At 43.7% G+C, this 23097-nt stretch overlaps 1 protein-coding gene across 1 annotated transcript; it reads left to right on the top strand.

Annotated features, from left to right (window-relative positions):
• The first annotated feature begins 712 nt into the window (after positions 1–712).
• Ybx1 (Y-box binding protein 1) lies at positions 713–17714 on the top strand. Its single transcript, XM_036178606.1, has 9 exons — positions 713–797; positions 898–1047; positions 1368–1520; positions 1943–2006; positions 10574–10607; positions 13194–13283; positions 13632–13934; positions 14432–14514; positions 17480–17714. Exons 1-9 carry the CDS (start codon positions 713–715, stop codon positions 17712–17714), a joined length of 1197 nt encoding a protein of 398 aa, XP_036034499.1.
• Positions 17715–23097: the final 5383 nt, after the last annotated feature.

Below are 23097 nucleotides of genomic sequence, written 5' to 3'. Positions count from 1 at the left end.
GGGAGGTGTCAAACTAAACGGGCAGGCAGAGGCTTTCTCTTTTCACCCTGTGGGGCTCAGGGATAAAACTCAAATCTCCAGGTTTGGTCTCCAGTGCCTTTACACACTGAGCGATCTCGGGTCCCCTTAATTGCTTTCCCATCCCTTCTCTTTCTGCAGCCCACTCCCCAAGCAGCAGCCTTTTCTTTCTTAAAAGACAAGACTCCCTACTTAGAACTCTAAAGCTACCCTAAAACTGGTGACCTCAAGATGAATTTCACATTAAATACACCTAGTTGACCCTGCCCACCTCTATTCCCCTCTACTCCGACTGACTTCCTTTATTTGCATTTTCCTTGAGGCCCTATCTTTCCCAGGCCTTTGCACAAACCTACCTTCACCTGAAATGTCACCACCCAGCTCTTCCTGCTTCCTTCCCCAAAGGCTGTGCTCACCCAGCTCTGCAGTGCTGGGCGTTTACATTTCTGCCTCCGTCAGAAGGCAGAAACTGACTGGCAAACTATTTCAATCCCCAGTCAATAGTAGATGCCTAATCAAGAATGAATGAAAGTATTCAGTAACAGAAGGCAGCCTGTATTTTACAAGGGTGTGAAAACATGGATAGCAATCCTTGTCTCCATTGCTGCTTGTGTGTGTGTGTGGGGGGGGGGGGGTAAAATGTCTAACTTATCCAATAAATTTGAGACTACATTAAATCTAATTTGTAGCCAATATGAAACCCATCCCTCGTACGCCGGGGCAAAGGAGCACCCCCGCCCTGAACACGCTGATTTCGTGGCAGCAGGAGCGCCTGCGTGGTCCCTCCAAGGTGACTGGACCGCCTAAAGCCTGAGCCGTGAAGGAGGCCGCGGCGCTCACCCAGCCGAGGGAGGGAGCCCCTTCTAGAAGCCTGGGTAGGCCCGGCCACCGCGGCCCACGTGCGCGACGAGCGCAGCCCCGTGCAGGAACGTTCCCTCTACGCGTCCTCCCGGTACTCTATGGTGCTCACGGCCGAGCAGCTCATTCTAGTTCCGGTCTCTATGGCGGCGAAGGCAGGAGCGGCTGTGGGTCGGCCGAATTAGTCGCCGAAGGGCCCAATAAGGGCGCAGGAGCCGCAGGGCGCGAGCCAATAGACGCTAGAGCCCCGGTCAGGTGGTGGGATTGACGGCGACCCTGGCCAATGGGGGAGCACGAGGGCGGGCCTATCACGGGGCTTATCCCGCCCGTCCCGCCATTCTCGCTAGTTCGATCGGTATCGGGAGCAAAGAGCGGACCCCAGAGAGCCCTGAGAGCCCCACCGCCGCCGCGGGCCTAGTCACCATCACACCCCGGGAGGAGCCGCAGCCGTCGCCGCCGGCCCCAGTCACCAACACCGCAACCATGAGCAGCGAGGCCGGAGACCCAGCAGCCGCCCACCGCCCCCGCCGCCGCCCTCAGCGCCCCCGACATCAAGGCGGGCTCCATGGGCAGTGGCACGGGGAGTGGCGGCCCAGGCGGCCTCACATCAGGGGCGCCCGCCGGCGGAGACAAGAAGGTCATCGGTGAGCGCCAGGAGGGGCCGGGGGGGGGGGCCGCGGGCCGGACCGTTAGGCGACCGACGCGGCCCCGGGCCACCGACTGCGCGGCCGCCCCTCCCCCCGGGGCCCGCGGCGCGCGCACGCCGGGCTCCCGCCGCCGCTCCGGCCGCCGCTCGGGCCGCGGCCGCCCCTCCCCTCCCCCGCGCCCACCAGCCTCGGGGCCTCGTGCGCCGGGTCCCCGCCCCGCCGCCTACGCAGCCGGAGCGGCGCGGGCTGCTTCCCCGGCCCTCACGTGCTCGCCGCCCGGGCGCACACCCACCTCGGACCCGCGCTGCCCGGCGGCACCCACGTGTGCGCTGAGGGCGGCGGCCCGGGCCTGCGGCCGGATCCTGGACCGACTGCCGGGGCCAGCTGCTGATTGGACGTTGTTGTGCTTTGTTTTCCAGCAACGAAGGTTTTGGGAACAGTAAAATGGTTCAATGTCAGGAACGGATACGGTTTCATCAACAGGTGAGATGCCGGTGTAGGAAGCTCGGGCCCGCCTCCTGCATGGGTGATCTCCGGGGCCGCCGCGAGCCTGACAGGGAAGAGGGGTTGCAAGCGGTGGTGGGTGGTTTTTCCTTGGGGGACGGGATTAGTGGGTTCTGTAGACTGGCTTTGTTTTGCCGTGAAATACCCATCTTGAGCTGGCCTCAAAGCCGTGGCACAAAGCAGGTCACGGCAAGCGCGGCACAGGAACCATGCCGTAACAGTTAAGTTACCTTGCATTCAACTGAGGCAACTCCAGGCTAAGCACGTTTTAACCTTGACGTCCTTTTCCTGCTTCGTTAAAATTGCGATGTAAGAATGTGACCCACTAATTAACATACAGGTGATTTTTTTTTTTCACCTTGTTAACCTCTTGGGGAACGTGATTTGACATGTCAAGTGCCTGAGATGGTATCTGTACTGTAAGGTTACGTTGCCTTTGTTCAATCGACTCAAATATGCAGTCCTTTTAGTACCTCGAGCACGTTTCCTATAGCCAAAGAGGGATCTTACTTGTCCAAACGGCAAGTAATACATCTGAAGAAAATGGTTCTTCCTCAATTTTTATTTCTTCTACTTCCTTGTCTGGGAATCATGCTGATCAAATCCATTTTTGTTAAAGCTTGGCTGTAGCGTACTGGAGTGGCCTTAAGTCGTTGGGAACTTAACCTTGATCGTAGTTGCAAACTACGTCTTCATAGATCCAGAGAATGGTTTTGTAGCCCTTGGTGGTAAGTGCAGGCAATGCCTGCACTCTGGGCTCCCTTGTGAGCCCGGCATCTTTTTCAAGATGGCTGCCAAGGCTAGTGCAGTTGCATGGGTGTAGAGCACCGCGAGTGCCCGCAGCAATCCTGGCCGTACAGCTGGGAGACTTGGCGCCATTTCAGCATTTTCTCTCTTACATGCTTGCTCAGAAGGCGTTAAATAAGTAGATGGTGAAAAGAACGCTTAAGAGTGACAGAGTGCTTGTGAAGTGGACACTACCAAATGGGCAGCTAGGCTTTTAAAAATAACGGAGTGATGAAAAACCGTTCATTGATGAGCCACACCATGTTGTGAAAACTCTCAAACAGAAGCGATTACAGTCACCTAATGGTCTGTTCTCTACAGTAGCAATTACATGGAAACATTTTGTTTTTCCAGACTAGTATTTTCTACTGTCATAGGCTGTTTGGCTTTCCTGACAAATGCTACATTTTCCATGCTTTGTTTTTCAATGGATTACTAGTGAGCAAAGAAGAAAATGTTATGCTTTGATGCTTGTGTGTGGTTGGTGTCCTGGTGGCTTTTAAGCTGACCATTATTCATTCTTTGGTTGAGGTTTCTATCCTAACAGCCCCAGATGATGCTGTGCACCCTACCTTCCAAAGGATTTTTTAACCCTTAGCCCAGTGCAGTTAGAGCTAGCCCTTGGCAGCCCTTCTAGTTGGGTAAATTTTGTGGGTTTTTTTAATGCATTTAATAAATTTTAGCATTTGTCTAGGCTTATCACATTTTTTAAAGCAAACAGTTCCTGTTCAAGATGAGTTTATTGCAGTTTTATGTTGTGTATTGTGTAGATTATTATCTATGGCTGTGTTCTTAGTAGCAGCTTAGTTGATCATTCTTCCGGGCAAGTTAAATGTAATTGGCTTTTGATGAGCCTTTGTTAGACTGTCTTAACCCCTGTTACTGATTTTACTGATTAAAATGTGCTTTGTTTCTAAGCAGGCCATTATATTGATGCTGTGGTTTTTAAATGAGATATATTGTAAAGATTGGTTCCAGTGAACTAGAAGTTTGTCCTAGTAAAGGCACAGTACAGACTGTAAAGTGGAAGATGAGGTATTTGGAATGCACTGTGGATTCTGGATTATGTTTTCTAGGATCTTTAGCTATTTTGTAATTCAAATATAAGATTTCATCTCATCTTTAAAGATAGGTTTGTTGCAGTCTAAATTATCACCTGTGATGCATTCTTACAACTTGGTCAGAATTCTTTGTCCTGTGGCTTTTTAAGAAAGTTATGTTGGGTTTTATTGTAAAATTTTCAAATAAAGGTGCCGTGGATGTAACTCAGTTGGTATAGAGTGCTTGTCTGATGTTCATAAAGCCCTAGTTTCCTCTGTAGCACTGCATAAAAAACAGTGATACATGCATGTAATCTCGGGAGGCAGGACATCAAGAATCATGCTCTACTGTTAGTTAAGTGAGTTTAAGGCTAGCCTGGATTATACATCAAGACCTTGCCCCTCCTCCACTAGAAAAAGGTAAATAAATCCTGGTGTGGTAGCGCATGCCTTTAATCCCAATGCTCAGGCAGAACCAAAGAGCTTTTAAAAAGTAACTGAAATTTTAATTTGTTAGAGACATTATAATCTAGGAATTGAGAGAAAATTCTTCATTTTATCCTTTTGTATACCAGGTTGCCCCCTTCACTCCAAAAAAAGTGATCATATAACTTAGTTTATTTGGATCCCTTTCCCAAGTTACTATTTGAGTTTATTAGATGTAGAGAATGGTCCATACTCCTGAAACAGTTGTTGGAAGATAAGCATGAATCAAGAGCATTTTTTCATGGAATGTGTTTGTTTGTTTGTTTTTTAAGATTTATTTATTATGTATACAGTATTCTGTCTGCATGTATCCCTAAAGGCCAGAAGAGGGCACCAGATCTCATTGTAGATTGTTGTGAGCCACCATGTGGTTGCTGGGAATTGAACTCTGGACCTTTGGAAGAGCAAGCAATGCTCTTAACCTCTGAGCCATCTCTCCAGCCCCTTTCTTTGGTTTTTTGAGACAGGGTTTCTCTGTAGCTTTGCACCTTTCCTGAAACTCACTCTGTAGCCCAGAGATCGCCTGCCTCTGCCTCCCTAGTGCTGGGATTAAAGGCGTGCACCTACATGTGCTACCACCACCTGGCTGGAACGTGGTGTTTTGTTTTGTTTTGTTTTGTTTTGTTTTGTTTTGTTTTTTCTGTTGTTTGTTTTTATGGCAACAGAACTTAGGGGTTGTGGCTGCGATAGAATTTAAAATTCAGAGCACCAGAGGTGAATGGGTCCTGATTGTGATCTCAATGTTTATGAGGACATCACATTTTTCCCTTTGAACCACACACAGTCTTACAGTCTTGTGTGTGTGCTTGTATGTGCTCCAGCACTTGGATGCAGGTCAGAAGACAGGCTGCATCTGACTTTTACATGGGTTCAGCCAGGGCTTTGAGGGTTGTCAGGCCTGCATGGCAAGCACTTTTCTCCAGCTGAGCCGTCTCCCTGGCCCGGTCTGGTCTGTATGTAAGTCTCTTAGGTTGCTCATTACTGTTTCTGCTTGCCCCTATAGGCCTTTTTAATCCGTGCTCTAAAAAGCTTCACTTTATGTCCTTACTAGAAAACAGTGCTGTCAGTGTTAGTCTTCCTTTAGAGGGTCCTCCCTTTTGGGGTTTCTGTGTGTCTAACTAATGACTGCAATAATATGATATGAATAGTTTTATTCAGGGCCTGTTGTTACTGATTAAGATCTAATTGACTTAATTATAAAAGCCTTTGAGACTTATGTACTATTCCTCAGAAACACAGGTTTGAATGACCTGTTCCATAAACAGGAAGTAGTAGAAGCAAGATTTGAACTTACAGTTTTGTGCTCGGGAGTATTTGTTCAACGACTGCTGTGTTATACTCTTTGAAAATAGATCCTGGCCATTTTCAGTTTGGAGCTTGTCCACGTAGTTAAAGATAATTTAGTATGACTGGCTGTTCTTAGCTATTGAAAGACTTCATACATAAGCTACACTGGAAGTTTTTAGTTTGTTTGGTCTGGTGGGTTGTTGTGTGGGTTTTTGTTTGTTTGTTTTGCTGTCTAGTCCTCAGGGGTGATGGGTTACCTTTTACTGTATTCAATAAGGTCTGGAGTTTCCACAAGTTCTGTTGCTTGCTTACTATCCCATACCGAGATTGAGATGCAGTTAAGGAATGAAAGGAAAGAATATTGGCCCTCCTTTTTGTTTTTGTTGATTTTTTGAGTAGTAAGAAAATGGGTCTTTGGGGGGTGCTAGATTATAGGTGTTTCCCAACCAGAACTAGTATCTTGGTTGTCTTTTGAGACAGACAAGGTTTCTCTGTGTAGCCCTGGCTGTCCTAGAACTCATTCCGTTGACCAGGCTGACCTCAAGAAATCTGCCTGGCTCTGCCTCCCAATGCTGGGATTAAAGGCGAGTGCCACGACCATCTGGCTGTCCTGGTTAGCTTTTTTATATTGTAAACTTGACACAACCTAGAGTCACCTGGGAAGAGAGAAGCTCATTCGAAGAATTACTGTGATCAGGCAGCCCCTGTCTGCTTCTGGGATTAAATAAAGGCAGGCACCACCACACCTGGCTTAGTATCACTTTTTTTTTTCTTTTTTCTTTTCTTTTTTTTAATAAAGGCTGCTTTTTACTACTTACTTAGCTGAGGTTTCACTCTGGCAGGATGGGCAAGTGTCTTGGTCTTCATACTGCTAGAAAGCTGTATAGTCACCAATGGGACCCAAAAATGACATGTTAAACAATACAAGAAAGCCTACTTGGGCACAGCTGTGAAGACCAACCCTTTTGAAGGTGCTTCACATACAAAGGGATTTCTGGGGGGAAAGTAGGGATTGGGGTCCAGCTCATCAAGAACGGAGAGAAAATCACAGATTTTTTTTTTTGCCCAGGGATGGTAGCTTGAGTTTCACTGAGGGGAAAATGAAGTTCAAGATCTTGCAGTGATGGCATTCCTCGAGTCCATCAGGTTAAGTAGCTAGTGTTTCTTTTGACCCTGTGGGAAGGCAGGAAGGAAAGAGCTGTAGATTGTGAAGATTTTGGCCAAGTCTGTTAGGCTTTTAAAGTCATCCTTGTTTCTATCTCAGTCTCTTAATGTGTGTCCACTAAAACAGGTGTTGCACAAGAAGGTCTGAGGTTTAAAGTGTTTTAAAGAAGGGACATGCAAGAGGTTGACTTAATACTGGGACTCTTGACTTGCTCACAACAAAACTTGAAGAGTGAGCTACCTCACTCAGTCACTGAGTGATAACTTGGAACAGAATCCTCATCTTGTGGTTCTTTCCCTCTTTCTGCCAAGTAAAATCATTTGCTCTTAATTCCCCAGGAAGAGCAGCAAGTACATTAGCTTTCTGTTTACTTAGCCTGAGACTATGGTTGTGTAGTTGGGTGGCCTTCAGGCCTGTCTAGACCCTTGGAAGCATGGTTGGTCATGTCTGAAAAAGATGGTATGTCTGCCTAGAGAGCAAGTAAGGATTAAGTGGGATTTGTGATTTTAGGACAAGCTTTCAAGGCTTGGAAATTATGGCAGCAGTTCTAATGGCATGTAGAGAGAGCATTGTGAATGAACTTCTGTCAGGCAGTAAAGTATGTTTTTTAAAAAACTTAATTTTTAGCTTTTTCAATCCCCAGCACCATGATGGATGATTTCTTTGTTGTTTGGGTTGGGGGTTTTTGTTGGTTGGTTTGGTTTGGTTGGTTAAGAACCTTGGTGGTGGTCTGGGTAGATTGGGTAGAATAGAAATAGTAATTGTAGAGAGCTAAGGTTTGAATGATAGGCATATCCAGTAAATGCTTTAGAGTGTGTGGCACAGTTGATAATGAAAGGGGGAATCTGCCTTTGTCCTCCTTGACCTACATCAGGAAAGCATATAGGGATTCTTGTTACTACTAGTCATCCTACAATTGTGTTTTAATCTGTCTTTAAAGGTAAAAATGTGGGCAAAGATTTATTTATTTATTTATTTATTTATTTATTTATTTATTTATTATGTACAGAAGAGGGTGCCAGATCTCATTACAGGTGGTTGTGAGCCACCATGTGAGTGCTGGGAATTGAACTCGGGACCTTTGGTCTTAACCTCTGAGCCATCTCTCCAGCCCAAGATTTTTTTTTTTTTTAATTCCAATGTGGTAAGGGCCAGAGCCTCCCATAAAGTCAGAAGTCAATGCTATGAACAGATGGCAACAGGTTGTATTTCAGTTCCCTGCTTTGTGAAGGTGGTAGAGTGTAGTGGGTAGCTGTTCCAGCTTTGACCTGGAAGTACTGCCCCCAGTGAGGCTTCCAGTAACTGTTAGGCCTACATATGTATGACCTGCCCCAAGGCAGGGCCGAGACAGGAGCCCTTAAAAACTAAGATCTGGATGTGCCGGCTGGCTCTCTTGGTTCCTGGTGATGCTGGATGGTAGACCGAGTGGAGTTCTCCAGAGAACCCAGTTGGACTGCATCTCACCTCTCCTGGATCCTGTAAACAACTCCTTTACTAGCTGTAAGTTACCCCCCCCCCCCCCAAAATAAAACTCCTTTTAAACTATGTGGAGTTAATGCAATAAACCCCCAATAGCAGGGGTTAATGATGCTACCTATGTCGGAATTGTGGGGATTAAATGGCGTATTTGAAATGCCTAATGTAATGTTTAAAGTTAATTAATCTTCAATAATCCAGACTGCTGTGTATGTGTGCACCTACAGTATTTCCTTTTGTAGGTAAAGTAAGGGGGTAGTTTTTCATTCAAGGCTACAGGGCTAATATTAGAATCAAGACTGAAAAGTCAGAATTCTTGTTAACCAGTTCAGTTCCTTAAATTAACCTGTCATTTTAATAAGCAGTAACTACATTGGTCTAAAATGTTCAAACTGATGATATTTTAGCTTGGTCGAAACTATTTTGTAACTGTCGAGCTTTTTCCTGACATCTACATGCACTTTAATGATATCCCTCAGTCTGGTCACAAGACACTAGGGAATACTGTCTTATTGCTAGCATAATCCTATTTTTAAAAGCTGTCCTAAATGGATACATAACATTTTACCAGAAGTAAGTTCATACATAACTGTTTATCATGAGCAAAAAACCAAAACCCTTCAGAAATTTCCTTTTCACTGAATTTAAAGCATACTCTGGATTTTTGAGACAGGATCTCTCTGTGTAGCCCTAGCTGTCTTGGACTCACAGAGATGTCTACCTTTGCCTCCCAAGTGTTGAGATTAAAGGTTTATACCATCATGTCCAGCTCCTTCATTATTTTATTGCATCTGTTTATTGGGGAGTTGGGAACATTTGGAGGTCAGAGGACAACTTGCAGGAATTATCCATATATGGGCTCCAGGGTCAAACTCACATTGTCAGTAAGCACCTTTACTTGCTGAACCATCTTATTGGCCCCGTCAGTTTAAAGCATATTAAAACAACAAATGACTTAGGTTGGATGAGGTGATACATACTTCTATTAATCCCAGCACTTGAGGCAGATCTTTTTGCTTCTTAACAGTTATGCCAGTGGCATCTTTGGTTAAATGGTAAAATATTAGCTAATACCAAGCCATTTTTCTAGCTTACTAATGGTCAAGAGTGTGGAGTGGGTCACTGAAGGAAGGAAATCTTTCTCCAATGGTTCTTCAGGTTCCTGATGTCAGCCATGCCCATACTCAAAAGACAAATGATTATCTTCATTGGGTGGTCGTTAGGTGTAAGACTTGGTCAGTTCCTATTTGAACTTTGACCTAACTTGCTGGACTCTGCTTATTCAGATGTTCCATTACCTTTTATGCAATACTTTTACCACACCACATTCTTATAATGAAAGACTGTCTGGTTTCCTGGTAAGCCCCTGTAACTAATCCCAGGCAGCTCTGTGGAAGCTGAAGCAGAACTGTCTGTCACAAGTTCAAGATCAGGCTGGACTTGAAGCTGTCAAAAAATAAAGCTTTGCTGGATATATTATTCACTTGACTGAGGATTGTGACATCTATGATGGGAGGTGAAGTGGGGAGGTTATTGGAAACAGTGTTAGGCACATAAGTAAGGTGTAGTGTACATTAAGTTTCATTATCTGTGTTGTGTTTTCTAGAGAACTTTTTGTGGTCGTTTTTATTACCTTGGGGAATTTGGAGGTTAGAAATGATGAGGAAGTGAGAATGACTCCTATTAGTAATACTGGTCTGCAGATAAAGGGGTGTGTGTGTGCTAGGTTATTGTTAATGTTTAATAGGGTAAGGAGTGGGAGGGGTGTTGCTTGTCACTCCTGTCCTTTTGAATTATAGTTCAGTTGGTTACATTGCCCTAGACTTGTTTGCTTTTCTTACAGGTGGGCTTATCTCTGTTGCCAACAGTTTAGGCTTTAAAACAGTTGGTGTAGCTTGTGTTTTCACTGTGCCTTTCCCCCTGGCCTGCTGGTGGTGAAGAAGGTAGAGCCAATGGGTCACTGAAGGTGTGGGGATTTGTTTCTCCAGGTCCCTTATGTTGTCGCCCCTGCCCACACTCAAAAGATAGAAATGATTTCCACTTAATCTTGGACAGCTAGGAAGTCGGGGGAAACCAAGGATGTCCACTGACCAGGCTGGTTTTGTTTTTTGTTTTTTTGTTTTTTGTTTTTTGTTTTGGCTTTGTCTTGGTTTTTGTTGTCGTCCCCCGTCCCCCCAGGACCGGTTTCTCTATGTAACCTGGCTGACCTGGGACTTGATTTGTAGGCCAGGCTGTTCTTAATCATTTGTAGGCAGTGAAACATTCATTCAGCTTTTTCACTTGTTAATCTTGGTTCTGTCTTGCAGGAATGACACCAAGGAAGACGTATTTGTACACCAGGTGAGTGCTTATATTGATTCTTTGCACTTGTGGCTCAAGGCTTGTGAGAAGAGATGGGTGGGTGTGTTCTCAACCATGGTTCTTTGCTAAAGGTTAAGTCCAAGGATGAGTTTATTTAGTTCCTGCATCTGAAAAGTACTCCCATGATTAAAGTATAGAGTGAAACATTGCACTGGAGAGTCCACTTAATTTTAAAAAGTGTTATGGTTAGGAATTCCATTAATAATTCAAAACAACTTTTTAAAATGTTGAATCTGTTCAACTGATGGCACACAGTTTTCATGCGTAGTTTCAGACAAATAACCACCATGAGTCTAAACTTGAATAAATACACAGAAACATTGGTGAGACATTTCCAGATGCTGTTATAGTCAGGTCCACTTTTGGTAAGGACAGATCTTTATAGGACAGAGCTACTAAACAGTTACTGAGGAAAATAAAAAGCCAACACCGTCTAGGATGGCTCTTTTTATTCGTTCTAAAGCATTTTTAAGTAGTGGTGTGTTCCGTTTTCACATTTAGCATTGGCTAGAAATTTAAATCCTCACTAGTACTCCCAACTTAAGTGGTAGGCATTGCAGCAGAATTGTGACTTTAATTGGCTGCCAATGTTTTTGGAGAAGAAAACTTAGCCAAATAAACATGCTGATAGGAAAATGACTGGACATTGAGGATTTAGGATTTAATGGTAAATGCTGGGCTATGGTAGCACTCACACCTTTAATTCCAGCACTGAAGAGGCAGAGCAGGCAGATCTGAGTTCAAGGCCAGCCTGGTCTACAGAGGGAGTTCTAGGACAGCCAGGGCTACACAGAGATACCCTGTCTTGAAAAGAAAAGAAAAAAATTATTGGTAAAGTAAGATGTTGCCAAGTGCGTGAGTGGTATGCTGCCCTCATCAGACTTGTCTCCACACAGTGAAGTGGGTTAGGAAATAAAGTCACTTCCTGCGTGCTTCCAGGTGATCAGCTTTTCACTAGAACTGTTGAAATATCCACTTGTGTTGAAGGTTATTTTAAGATTTTTCAACCTTCCATTATTTATTTATTTTAGTTTTTTTTTCTTTTCCTTTTTTAAACTGACTGGAGATCAAAAGACCTAGCATCAGTTTCTGTACTTGACACTATTCAGCTAAGAGTTTGAGTGGCTGCATCCTCCTTAGGAGAGGTTGTTAACAAACAGGGTAGCATTTTGTAATTCTTTGAAGTATCCTACACAGCATACATTGAGAGTCAGAAGGGTTTCTGTAGGGCCCTGTAGGTTTCTAGTATATTCAGAACCCTATGGAATGTAAGTATGCAAACATTCAAATTCTAAATGTAATTTAACTGCTTAGACAAAATGTAACCTTTAAAAGATTAATGTTCTTGTTTGGGTGAGGTGACTCTTACCTGTTCTTGTTACAAGTTGGAGATAATATGCAGACTTAACAGACAAGAAGCAACAAGGCTTATTAGTCTTGCTGCCACTGACAACCATGAAAGATCAGAAGGGGCTAAAGATATTGACTAACCTGCTTGGGGATTTTAATGCATACTTCTGCTATCCCTTATGACTGCAAATAATTGAGAGTTGGCTACATATACAAGGTATGAAACTACGACAGTTCAGATGACAGATGAGATCAATTATTTGACTCAACTCACCCAGTCTTACTATCCCACAAGGTGTCACCAATATGCTTTCCTATTTATTTTGCAAGCGGTTTCAACCTAGAGTTGTTCTTGGGACTTTGGCTGCTCAGGTTGTGGTGGTGTATCAAGTAGACTGCAGTTCTGGGCACTGGAGCTTAATTGGCTTCAGACTTGTTGGTTTGTCCGGCCTCCTCTGGAATGGAAATGCATGAGTGATCCTGTAATGGATATTGCTGTGATGTGGAATGAACGTGGGATTTGGAGTCCCAAGACATGGATTTAGAAAAGTTCCCCTGCCACTTAATAGCTGTGTGACCTTGGGCACTTCCTAATTTTTTAAGCCCTATATAATGTAAGACTTAACTGTTTTCTGGGGAGGTAATAACCAATAGTCTCATACAGAGAGAGCAATATAAGAGTGGCATAGATACATGTGAAATGCATTTCCTTGGAAGTATTCATAGGCAGGCTGGAAGGGATTTTTGGTTGACATTTGTAATTGAGTTTGATATGGTAAAGGGATAAGAGTTGGTATAGTCAAAGTTGAAGCATGTAAAACTAAACTCGCCTGTCATCTAAACTGGCCGTGTGTTGGGCTAGCTTCTTCTATTAAGTGCAGTCTTTGGGGGATAGATGGAGGTCTTATTTTGTTCCAAGCTTTATATGTGATACTTTTGCAAAAAGCATCTTAAAACATTTTGTTGTCTGTTTTGGGTATTAAATTACTTTAGTTTTGTAAATAGTGATAAAATGCTGGGGCCTTGTAAGATTGGAGACTTTTGGTTGAGGTTGGGGGTAACATTGGTCCCTGCTTTTCCTAAACTATTGACAGTTTGGTCTTATATAAAGCAAATATTAAGTATCCAAGCTAAATGATATTGACGGTGGTACATTTTAAATGAAAAAGCACATTCTTTTCCCCTGTTAATCTATTTTTGGAATGATGTTACTAGACTGCCATAAAGAAGAATAACCCCAGGAAGTACCTTCGCAGTGTAGGAGATGGAGAGACTGTGGAGTTTGATGTTGTTGAAGGAGAAAAGGTGAGGATGCTTTTTGTGTAAAGGTTTGACTTCGGTATGGAAATAATGTGGAGATGTCATCCATTAGGATGGTGGCTCAAATTGGATGGATGATGTGTTCTGGTGACCACATGAACACAGGTGCACCGAGCCTAATGTGCTGGCTGCAGTTAGAGAAGCAGTCCTTCAGAAGAGTGAGGAGCTGATGCTGTAGTCATCCCATGCACCCTTTGCCCATGCAGACAACCTCCCTCCATTTTGTTTTCTCTTAGGTTGTTTTTGTTTTGTTTTTCCCCTCCCCAGCTTGTGTGAAATTTATTGAATATTTGGATTTCGTTTGTTATTATCAATAAATAATGGCTTTTGTAGGGTGCGGAGGCAGCAAATGTTACAGGACCTGGTGGAGTTCCAGTTCAAGGCAGTAAATACGCAGCAGACCGTAACCATTATAGACGCTATCCACGTCGTAGGGGTCCTCCACGCAATTACCAGCAAAATTACCAGAACAGTGAGAGTGGGGAAAAGAACGAGGGATCGGAAAGCGCTCCTGAAGGCCAAGGCCAACAACGCCGGCCCTATCGCAGGCGAAGGTTCCCACCTTACTACTTGAGGAGACCCTATGGGCGTCGACCACAGTATTCCAACCCTCCTGTGCAAGGAGAAGTGATGGAGGTATGTATGTAACAGCATTTTGGTATTGCCTCTTCTGTGTCCTAGGAATGGAACCCAGGGCTAGGTAAGTGCTAAGTGAGAACTTACTCCTTGTAACAGCTTTGGAGAAGACTGTATTTTCCCTGAAATTAACTAACCTGTTAAGAATGCACTTTTGATTGTGAAGAACCACCAAGCTTTTTTTTTTTTTTTTCCTGGTGGCTGGAGAGACAGCTGTGGGTGCTGGGAACCAAACTCTTACATTTTTGGTTGTGAGCCTAGCCTTTAATGGCTGAGCCAACTCTCCAGCTCCAAGCTTGTTAATTTATGGTGTGATCATAATTATTAGATAAGTTGCAATCAAGAATTGAAATTTGCCAGGAGGTGGTGGTGCATGCCTTTAATCCCAGCTCTCTGGCTTTGTAGAGACCCTGTTTTAAAGTAACAAAAGTTTGAGGTTGTCTAAATGGGACTTTGTTCTTGTTATTAATAGACTTTAATTTCTGGTGTCTTTTCAGGGTGCTGACAACCAGGGTGCAGGAGAGCAAGGTAGACCAGTGAGACAGAATATGTATCGGGGTTACAGACCACGATTCCGCAGGTATGGTCCATCATAACCTGTTTCTGTTAGATTCTTCAGCCAGATGTTAGGCCTCTCCAGCATCCTGAGTTAATACTCCACATTCTCTTTCACCGATGCGTAAGGAGTGATCCTCAAGTGAGTACTCGTTGAGAACGTAGTCTTTGTGTCTCCCTCAGCACTGCTTTAAAACAGCTGATATGGTTGAGAACTACTTTATGTGGGTTTTTTGTTTTTTAAAGCAAGGGTGTGGAAATTCCAAATTTTCTATCCCTGAATGGATAAGAAAAGTATTTCAAATGACAGTATCTAAAACATGGCTTGCTTAGAAGAGGAGAAAGGTAAGATTAACCTAGTAAGCATTAGGAGTGTAAGCTGCCTGTTACAGCATCCAGGAACCAACTTGAACCCAAGTAGAGCCTGTCTACCTATTTAAGTATAGAAAGTCCTGTATAATAGGTGTTTCAAGTAAAGGATCTATTGGAATAACTGAGGGAAAGTTTCATGGGCAAAACTAGCTCTGCTGAACTTAGAAAGTTGCCAGTAGCATACTGCAGTGAAAGGTCTCATTCATGACTGAAGCTTTAAGGGTTCGAGAGCATAGTGAGGTTATAGAGCTCCACACATGGAGCATTTGCATTAGCAGCCAATTTCTTACCTTGTCCAGAATTTGGGATTGACCCCCATGACCTCTTGTCAGGAGAATAAATTATCCCAGCCCCCCCCCCCCCCCATTTTGTGTGGGTGTTTTGTGTTTGTGTGTATGTCATAATTGGGTGTCTTTCTTAATCATTTCCCTCAGTTTTTTAAAATAATAGTCTTTCACTGGATCATTAATTGAGCTAGACTGTCTGGCCAATGAACCCTGGGTTTTTATCCCTGGTGCTGGTATTAGAGACATTACCACCCAGCTTTTTGAGTTTTTGTTTTTGTTTGGTTTGGTTTGGTTTTCCGCTGTCCTGGAACTCACTCTGTAGACCAGGCTGGCCTCGAACTCAGATCTGCCTGCCTCTGCCTCAGGCATGTGCCACCACTGCCCAACCACAACCCAGCTTTTTATGTGATTCTGGTGATCTGGACAAAAGTCCTCAGACATGAGCTTGATGAGCAGTCTCCCCAGCTCCTCCTCTGGCTTTGGTATGCTTTTTTTTTTCCTCCCCCCCAAGACAGGGTTTCTCTGTAGCTTTGGAGCCTGTCCTGGAACTCACTTTGTAGACCAGACTGGCCTTGAACTCACAGAGATCTACCTGCCTCTGCCTCCCGAGTGTGGGATTACAGGCGTGCGCCACCACTGCCCGGCTTTGATTTTTATTTTTGAGGCAGACTGTTGTGTTAATTCTGACTGGCCCAGAACTCATTGAAGTTGCTCCTCAGGGCTGGGATTAAAAAAGTGCACCACCATACCTGCTGTCTCTGTTCTATTCATTTGTTTTGAGGCAGGGTTTTTCTATGGAGCCAGACGGGCTTCATTCAAGTTCAGATCCAGACCTGCCTGCTTCTACCTTCTGGGTGCTAGGATTAAAGGGTGTGCCTTGTCCTGTGTTCTTTGGTTTTTCAAGACAGGGTTTCTCTATAGTTTTGATCTCTGTCTTGCATCCCAGGCTGGCCTCAAACTCACAGACATCTGCCTAGCTCTACCTCCCAAGTGCTGGGATTAAAGGTATGCACAAGATCAGGAAAGAACAGGTAATTGTGGGTGCTTGGGAACTGAACCCAGCAAGAACAAGAACTCTTACCACTGGGGCATGTGGACAGCTCCCTGGTAACTATTTTATTGTGTTGTCCCTGTGCTGAATTCTTCATGTCCATCTTTGTTGATGACTCAGTGTTTTTAAGATGACATGGAAATTCATCTGTGCTGCACCCATTGCCACATCCTAAGTATAAAGTGTCTCTCATAGCAGTCTATACATTAGTCTGCAGGTGTCAGCAACACAATCTTTGGTTTATTTTACTTTTTTACATTGTAGGACTTAAAAGTCTCTTGCTAGAGATATTGCCAGATGGTGGTGACACACCCCTTAAATACCAGCATTCAGGAGGCAGGGGCAGGTGGATCTCGAGTTCCAGGACAGCCAAAGCTAAAGGGAAACCCTGTCTCAAAAAGCCACAAACATACAGGTAGACAGATAGATAGATAGATAGATGGCTAGAGATATTGAGCCTTGCATGCTTCTGTACATAGGCTTTTGTTCTGTATTTGTTACAGCTAATGTTCCTAGTGTTTAAAATTATTTTTGTAAATCTTTTGGGTTGGTTTTCTTCATGTATATGAATGTTTTGCTTGAATGTATGTCTGGTGCCATGGAAGTCAGAAGAGGGTGTGGGTTCTCCTGATGGGATGGTGGTCCTCTGTGAACAAGTGTTCTTAACTACAGAGCCAGCCCTTCCAACCCTTGAATTTAATGAAGACATTGTTCTTTAAAGTTTGCACAAAGGGTAGGATTTTCCAACCATGCAACAAATTGGTCACTTCTCAGTGGATAGCTTGTCAGTTTAAATGTTGAAGTAGTAAATGAAACATGCTGTACCACCTCATGCACAAGTACATGGTACAGAATTGTACTTGTGTTCATGAGCAAATTGAGAGAAATCTTAGGATAGTGGAAAGTATAGCTGCTTAAGATGGAAAGGAGCTAAGAAGACAATGTGAGGTGTAAGAAATGGAAATGGTAGATAGGAAGTGTAATGGAAGAATTGATATTGGCAATAAAATAAGTTGATTCAAAATGAATGTATAGAGTGGGTGAGTGCACCAGCATTGTTCATGCCAAGCAATCTGAGCAACAGGCCTTGGTTTATATGAATGAGAGAATATGCTTTTTACACACTTGGCTTTTAGAAGTAACTTACATTTTATCTTTGCTAAGCTGACTGAAAGACCGCCTGAAAGAAAATGGTGCAACCAAGTACCAAGTATTACCACTTGTGGTTGGGTTAAAGGAAAAGCTGTTCTTTCTAGATTATTATATAGTGTTCATTTCAGGGGCCCTCCTCGCCAGAGACAGCCTAGAAAGGATGGCAATGAAGAGGACAAGGAAAATCAAGGAGAGGAGACCCAAGGTCAGCAGCCACCTCAACGTCTGTCTCGCCGCAACTTCAATTACCGACGCAGACACCCAGAGAACCCTAAACCACAAGATGGCAAAGAGACAAAAGCAGCCGGTCCACCAGCTGAGAATTCATCTGCTCCCGAGGCTGAGCAGGGCAGGACTGAGTAAATGCGGGCTGAGCATCTCTACCATCATCCGGGTGAGTACTTACCTTCTGGCCTCCACTGCACTGTGCCCTACTGCAAAAGAAACTAAAAACAGTAGTAGAGTAAGACAAGCTGTTTAACTAGTTCATTAGACAAAATGTCTCCCTTTAGATCAGTTTGACTGTGAGCTTGTGATGTTTCTGAATCAATCAACTCTAGTCTTGACAGAAAGCTGATAGAGTTTTGCTCCTGATGCTCTCAAGATAATGTACATTTTCGAGGTTTTGAAAAGTAATCTTGTAAGTTGTAGTAGTGCCCACTTTTAATTCCAGTACTAGAAGCAGAAGCAGGCCAAGGCTACACAGATAGATCCTGTCTTAGAAAGCCGGGGAGCTGGGGAGTCTTACCCCTGGTTCTGGGGTTGCCATTTTCTCCTTTTTTGTATATACTGGGTAGCAAAAGATCATCCAAATGCATCCATAGTGCAGCAATGTCCACTTGCATTGTAAGTCATTCTTAGGCTAAAGCAAATGAGGTGGTTAAAGTGTGGCTGATGTGCCCTAGAGTGTGGTCCATTGTGTGAAGACTTCAGAGGATAGTAAATAAGAGTCTTTTCTTTGCAGTTTGGTCATCCAACAAGAAGAAATGATATGAAATTCCAGCAATAAGAAATGAACAAAGATTGGAGCTGAAGACCTTAAGTGCTTGCTTTTTGACCGTTGACCAGATACACTAGAACTGTCTGCATTATCTATGCAGCATGGGGTTTTTATTATTTTTACCTAAAGATGTCTCCTTTTGGTAACGACAAATGTGTGTGTGTTTTTTTTTAAAAAAAAAAAAAGGTCTGGTTTTTTTTTCTCAATACACCTTTAATGGTTTTTAAATTGTTTCATGTCTGGTCAAGTTGAGATTTTTAAGAACTTCATTTTTAATTTGTAATAAATGTTTACAACTTGATTTTTTCAAAAAAAAAAAAGTCAACAAACTGCAAGCACCTGTTAATAAAGGTCTTAAATAATAGTGTCTGTCTAGTTTTGTCATAACTTAGTAATTTCTTCCCATTTTCAGGATCTTTAGAGTGAAGTTGTTTACAAATAAATGGCACTGGTTTTACCCACTCCCTGGGAACAGGGACACTGTCTTAAGATCGGGGTCTATTTTTTGATGTATAGATGAGTTCATCTGTGCAGAATGCTCTGTAAGACATCAGCTGTAGAGTCTGGAGTTGTAAAGGTTTCTATTACTGTAAAGAAAAAGGGTAGAGAAGTTTCATAGTGCTTACTGTTCAAGTCCAAGTGATGTTTCCCTCTGGAAAAGCTCCATAGAACACGTCATTGCAGTACATCTGGGTGGGGAATAATGGCTGCTGTTTGTAACCAAGTCTTCCAAACTTAGGACCACTTCTTTATAGTAGAAACTAATGAATTGATGGGTCCCTATTAAATAAATACACTGTGGGATGTGTTAGTGGTGGCTCATACCACCCATGGTTTCTGAAAATGCTACTGTCAATTGCAGTGAAGGGAATTTCTGGTAAGATATTTATGGGTGAACGTATCAATACCTGAGACAATATTAGTTAAAACAACTGTGGAATCACATTAGACCTAGAATCTGGTAGTTGCAGTCTTTGAGGCTGGGTGCCTTAGCAACCTTACCTCCTGCCAAGAAGCTAGAAGGTTCCTAGAGAGAGCTGGATGTCTTCAGTCCACCAGTGGAAGCTTGCAAGCACTGCTTTTGGAGTCTGGAAAGGAATCAACAAGCAACAAAGCAGATCAGCTCAGCAAGAGGAAAGGCCAAAGAAGCAACTTGCCCTTTTTTTTTTTTTTTTAAATATGTGTTTTAATTTTATACATCAGCCATGGGTTCCCCTGTCCTCCCCACTCCTGCCCCTGCCCCCACCTTCCCCCCAGCCCCTCCCCTCCATTCCTATGTCCTCTAGGACCAAGACACCCCTGGGGATTCATTTAAACCTGGTGGATTCAGTACAGGCAGGTCCTGTCCCCTCCTTCCAGGCTGAGCAAAGTGTCCCTGTGTAAGCCCAAGGTTCTAAACAGCCAGCTCATGCACTAAGGACAGGTCCTGGTCCCACAGCCTGGGTGCCTCCCAAGCAGTTCAAGCTATTCAGTTGTCTCACTTATCCAGAGGGCCTGATCTAGCTAGGGGCTCCACAGCCGTTGGTTCATCATTCATGTGCTTTCTTTCGATTGGCTATTTGTCCCTGTGCTTTTTGCAATCTTGGATTCAACAATTCACGCTCTTTCAGTCCCTCCTCTTTCTCGACAGTTGGACACCTGGAGCTCCACCTGGGGCCTGGCTGAGGATCTCTGCATCCACTTCCATCAGTTATTGGATGAGAATTCCAAGATGACTGTTAGGGTGTTTAGTCATCTGATCACCAGACTAGGTCAGATCAGGCTTTCTCTCAACCATTGCCAGCAGTCTACAGAGGATATATCATTGTGGATTTCTGGGGACCTCTGCCTATTCTTGTTCTCATGTGGTCTTCATTTATCATGGTCTGTTATTCCTCGTTCTCCCTTTCTGTTCTTGATCCAGCTGGGATCTCCTGCTCCCCTAAGCTTTCTTTCCCTCAAATCTTGCCCTTCATTACTCCCACTGTCGTCCAGGTTATTCATGTAGATCCCATCCATTTCTCTGTCGTTGGGTGATCCCTGGGTCTTTCCCAGGGTCCCACTTCCTAGGTAGCCTACCTGGAGTTGTGCAGCAGTCTAGTCATCTTTGTTTTACATCTAGTATCCTCCTATGAGTGAGTACATACCATGTTTGTCCTTCTGAGTCTGGGTTACCTCACTCAGGATGATTTTTTCTAGATCCATCCATTTGCCTTCAAATCTCATGATGTCATTGTTTTTCTCTGCTGAGTAGTACTCCATTGTGTATGTGTACCATATTTTCTTTATCCATTCTTCAGTTGAAGGGCATCTAGGTTGTTTCCAGGTTCTGGCTATTACAAACAATGCTGATATGAACATAGCTGAGCAAATGGAATCGAATTGAAGACCCTGACATTAACCCGCACACCTGTGAACATACAATTTTTGACAAAGAAGCCAAAAATGTACAATGGAAAAGAGAAAGCATCTTCAACAAATGGTGCTGGCATAACTGGATGTCAATGTGTAGAAGGCTGCAAATAGATCCTTATCTGTCACCATGCACAAAACTTGAAGTCCAAGTGGATCAAAGACCTCAACATAAATCCAGTTACTCTGAACCTGATAGAAGAGAAAGTAGGAAGTACTCTTGAACGCACTGGCACTGGAGATCACTTTCTAAATATATAACACTAGTAGCACAGACACTGAGAGAAACAATCAATCAATGGGACCTGTTAAAACTGAGAAGCTTTTTTGTAGAGCAAAGGACACGGTAAACAAGACAAAGCGACAGCCTACAGAATGGGAAAAGGTCTTCACCAACCCCACATCTGACAGAGGGCTGATATCCAGAATATATAAAGAACTCAAGAAATTAGACATCAAAATGCCCAACAGTCTAATTAAGAAATGGGCTATAGAGCTAAACAGAATTCTCCACAGAGGAAGTTCAAATGGCTGAAAGACATTTAAGGAAATGCTCAACATCCCTAATTATCTGGGAAATGCAAATCAAAACGACTCTGAGATACCACCTTACACCTGTTAGAATGGCTAAGCTCAAAAACACAGAAGACAGCTTATGCTGGAGAGGATGTGGAGCAAGAGGAACTCTCCTCCACTGCTGGTGGGAATGCAAGCTTGTACAGCCACTTTGGAAATCAATATGGCGCTTCCTTAGAAAATTGGGAATCCATCTCCCCCAAGACCCAGCTATAGCACTCTTGGGCATATACCCAAGGAATGCTCAATCCCACCACAAGGGCAACTTGCCCTTTCTATTGGTGCACTCGCAGAAGGTGCTGCCCAGGATTCGGGGTGGGTCTTCCCATGTGAAGGCAATCGGGACATTCTTTTTTTGTTTGTTTGTTTTTGTTTTTGTTTTGAGCCGCAGATCGAACCCTGGGCCTTGTGCTTGCTAGGCAAGTGCTCTACCACTGAGCTTAATCCCCAAACTCAGGACATTTCTTTGGATTGTGGAGATTCTAATTTGTCACAAGTTGACTGTAGTAGTGCTAAAATTAGCAAATTGTAGTTGGAAAGGAAAATGACGCAGAGGTTACAATTGTAGAATAATAACTCTGGATACCAAGTCTAAGTCACCAGACCTAGAAGTCCCAGTGAGACTTGGGATAGAAATCCAGAAGAAAGGGTGTAAAATAAATGTATTTTCAACAGTAGAGGGTGAAGGAATTTGGAGACAGTGTGCTATGATGGAATGAATAATACACAATGTGGGGAAACCATCAACTCATCTTTAGATGAGTGGTATTTGATGAATATCGGGAACTTGCTTGGCATTGAGGTTGGTTGATGGAAGTCTGTGTGACAGACTTGTGGCTAAGTTGATGATGGTTAGATATAAAGAGAGGGCCAAAGACATAAATATGATGATCAGAAACAGACCGGTAATCCAAATGGAGCTCAGAGTCAGTGAAGTTAAGTGATAACCATCAAAAGACTAAATAAATCTTACTGTGGGGCTGGGTGTGGTGATGCATGCCTTTAATCCCAACACTTGGGAGTCTGAGGCAGTCAGATCTCTTGAGTTTGAGGCCAGCCTGTGTAGATGAATTGCTAAATAGTCTTATTAAATAAAAAACCCAGAGCTAGATATCAGGGTTAAAACCTGAGAGATCAGAGGAATGGGAAAAGCCCCAAGCCAACCTCACCTTACTCTCAGCTTCCAAAAGAGGTACACTTCCTGTATACCCATACCTTTCTGTTCTCTCATTTGCTCTCTGTCCCAGCTACATCACTTTTTCTGCCCAGCTCTGTAACTTCCTGTCTGTACAGATCTCCAAACCTTTATGGTTAACTAGTGTTGGAATTTAAGGTGTGTGCCACTGCGCCTGGCTGTTCCCAGTGTTGCCTTGAACTCACAGAGATCCAGACAGATCCCTGCCTCCTGAATGATATGATTAAAGGTATGTGCTACCATTGCCTGACATATGTGTTTAATATAATGGCTGACTTTCTTGTGATCTCCAGGCAAGCTTTATTTATTAGAGCACAAAGTATCACTATAAGCCTGGTCTACAGAGATAGCCAGGGCTACACAGAAAACCTGTTTGAAAGAAGGGCTGTTGGTGAGAGCAGGCCTGACCATGCAGACTGCATGGCTGAGGGATTAGAGCTGCTGTGGTGGATGCACAGTCAGCTGCCTGCAGCCTTTCATCTGTTGTGTGGAACTTTTTTCTTGCTGTGACAAAACACCGTGAACAGACAGACACCTTATATTTTTAAGAGAAAAAAGGTTTAGTTGTGTGTACATGGTATCAG

Source organism: Onychomys torridus, chromosome 2, assembly GCF_903995425.1.
Source record: "Onychomys torridus chromosome 2, mOncTor1.1, whole genome shotgun sequence".
Taxonomy (NCBI): domain Eukaryota; kingdom Metazoa; phylum Chordata; class Mammalia; order Rodentia; family Cricetidae; genus Onychomys; species Onychomys torridus.
This window is presented reverse-complemented; position numbering and strand designations above follow the sequence as displayed.